General features: G+C 43.9%; 1 protein-coding gene across 1 annotated transcript in view; it reads right to left on the reverse strand.

Moving 5' to 3' along the window:
* Positions 1 to 667, reverse strand: part of LOC119589223 — a gene marked incomplete in the record, with an annotated part of 32,073 nt that overhangs the window by 15,378 nt on the left and 16,028 nt on the right. The window contains 1 exon segment of the mRNA XM_037937828.1: positions 3 to 208. Within this exon segment, the coding sequence (XP_037793756.1) occupies positions 3 to 208 (206 nt within the window).

A 667-nucleotide genomic window follows, 5' to 3' on the forward strand; every position in this document is an offset into this window, starting at 1 on the left:
ACCTTGGTCCCACAGCATCCTTGGCAAATCTGAGACGAAGTTGATCGTTGTCGAGATCGTCTCCTTCAGCCCCTCAATAATCTGCATCAGGAGGAAGCCGGCATTGGTCACAGCAGCCTCCGTCCACGCCCTCACGCCCACGCCCACTTCGGATATCAGATCCCCGAAGTTGTGGCTGATGTAGGCTACCGTCGCCTCCACCATGACACTTGCAAGGTTTTAAAAAGGGATAGGTTATTTGTTTATTCATTTAGTACAATAAAATACGAGTGTTTTTTTTGTTTACATCTTGTAAGATTGCCAGGGATTCATTGTGATATAGTTTAGTGTTCACTAGTCAGAGGACATTAACAAATAAGAGTGGATATTAAAGCTTTTTTGAGTATATTCTCCATATATTTGGATAATTCTCTGAAAATTCTTAGTGTAGTGAAAACATCGTCACCAAATTTCAATCGGCAGTGTTTTATGGTGACGAGAAACCTACCATGTGATGATGTGATCTCGTCAGTTCCTCTATCTGTGCCGTGGTTACCTGACCTTACTTGGTGATATCGACGCCAGAATGAGTTCATGATTTGTCCATCCCTCTGCTCTGATTAATAACCTGTCCCTCACTCTGCCACAGTGACCTGACCTCATCTCGTGTCATCGCATCCAAGTGCCT

This window comes from Penaeus monodon, chromosome 25, assembly GCF_015228065.2.
Source record: "Penaeus monodon isolate SGIC_2016 chromosome 25, NSTDA_Pmon_1, whole genome shotgun sequence".
Taxonomy (NCBI): Eukaryota; Metazoa; Arthropoda; class Malacostraca; order Decapoda; family Penaeidae; genus Penaeus; species Penaeus monodon.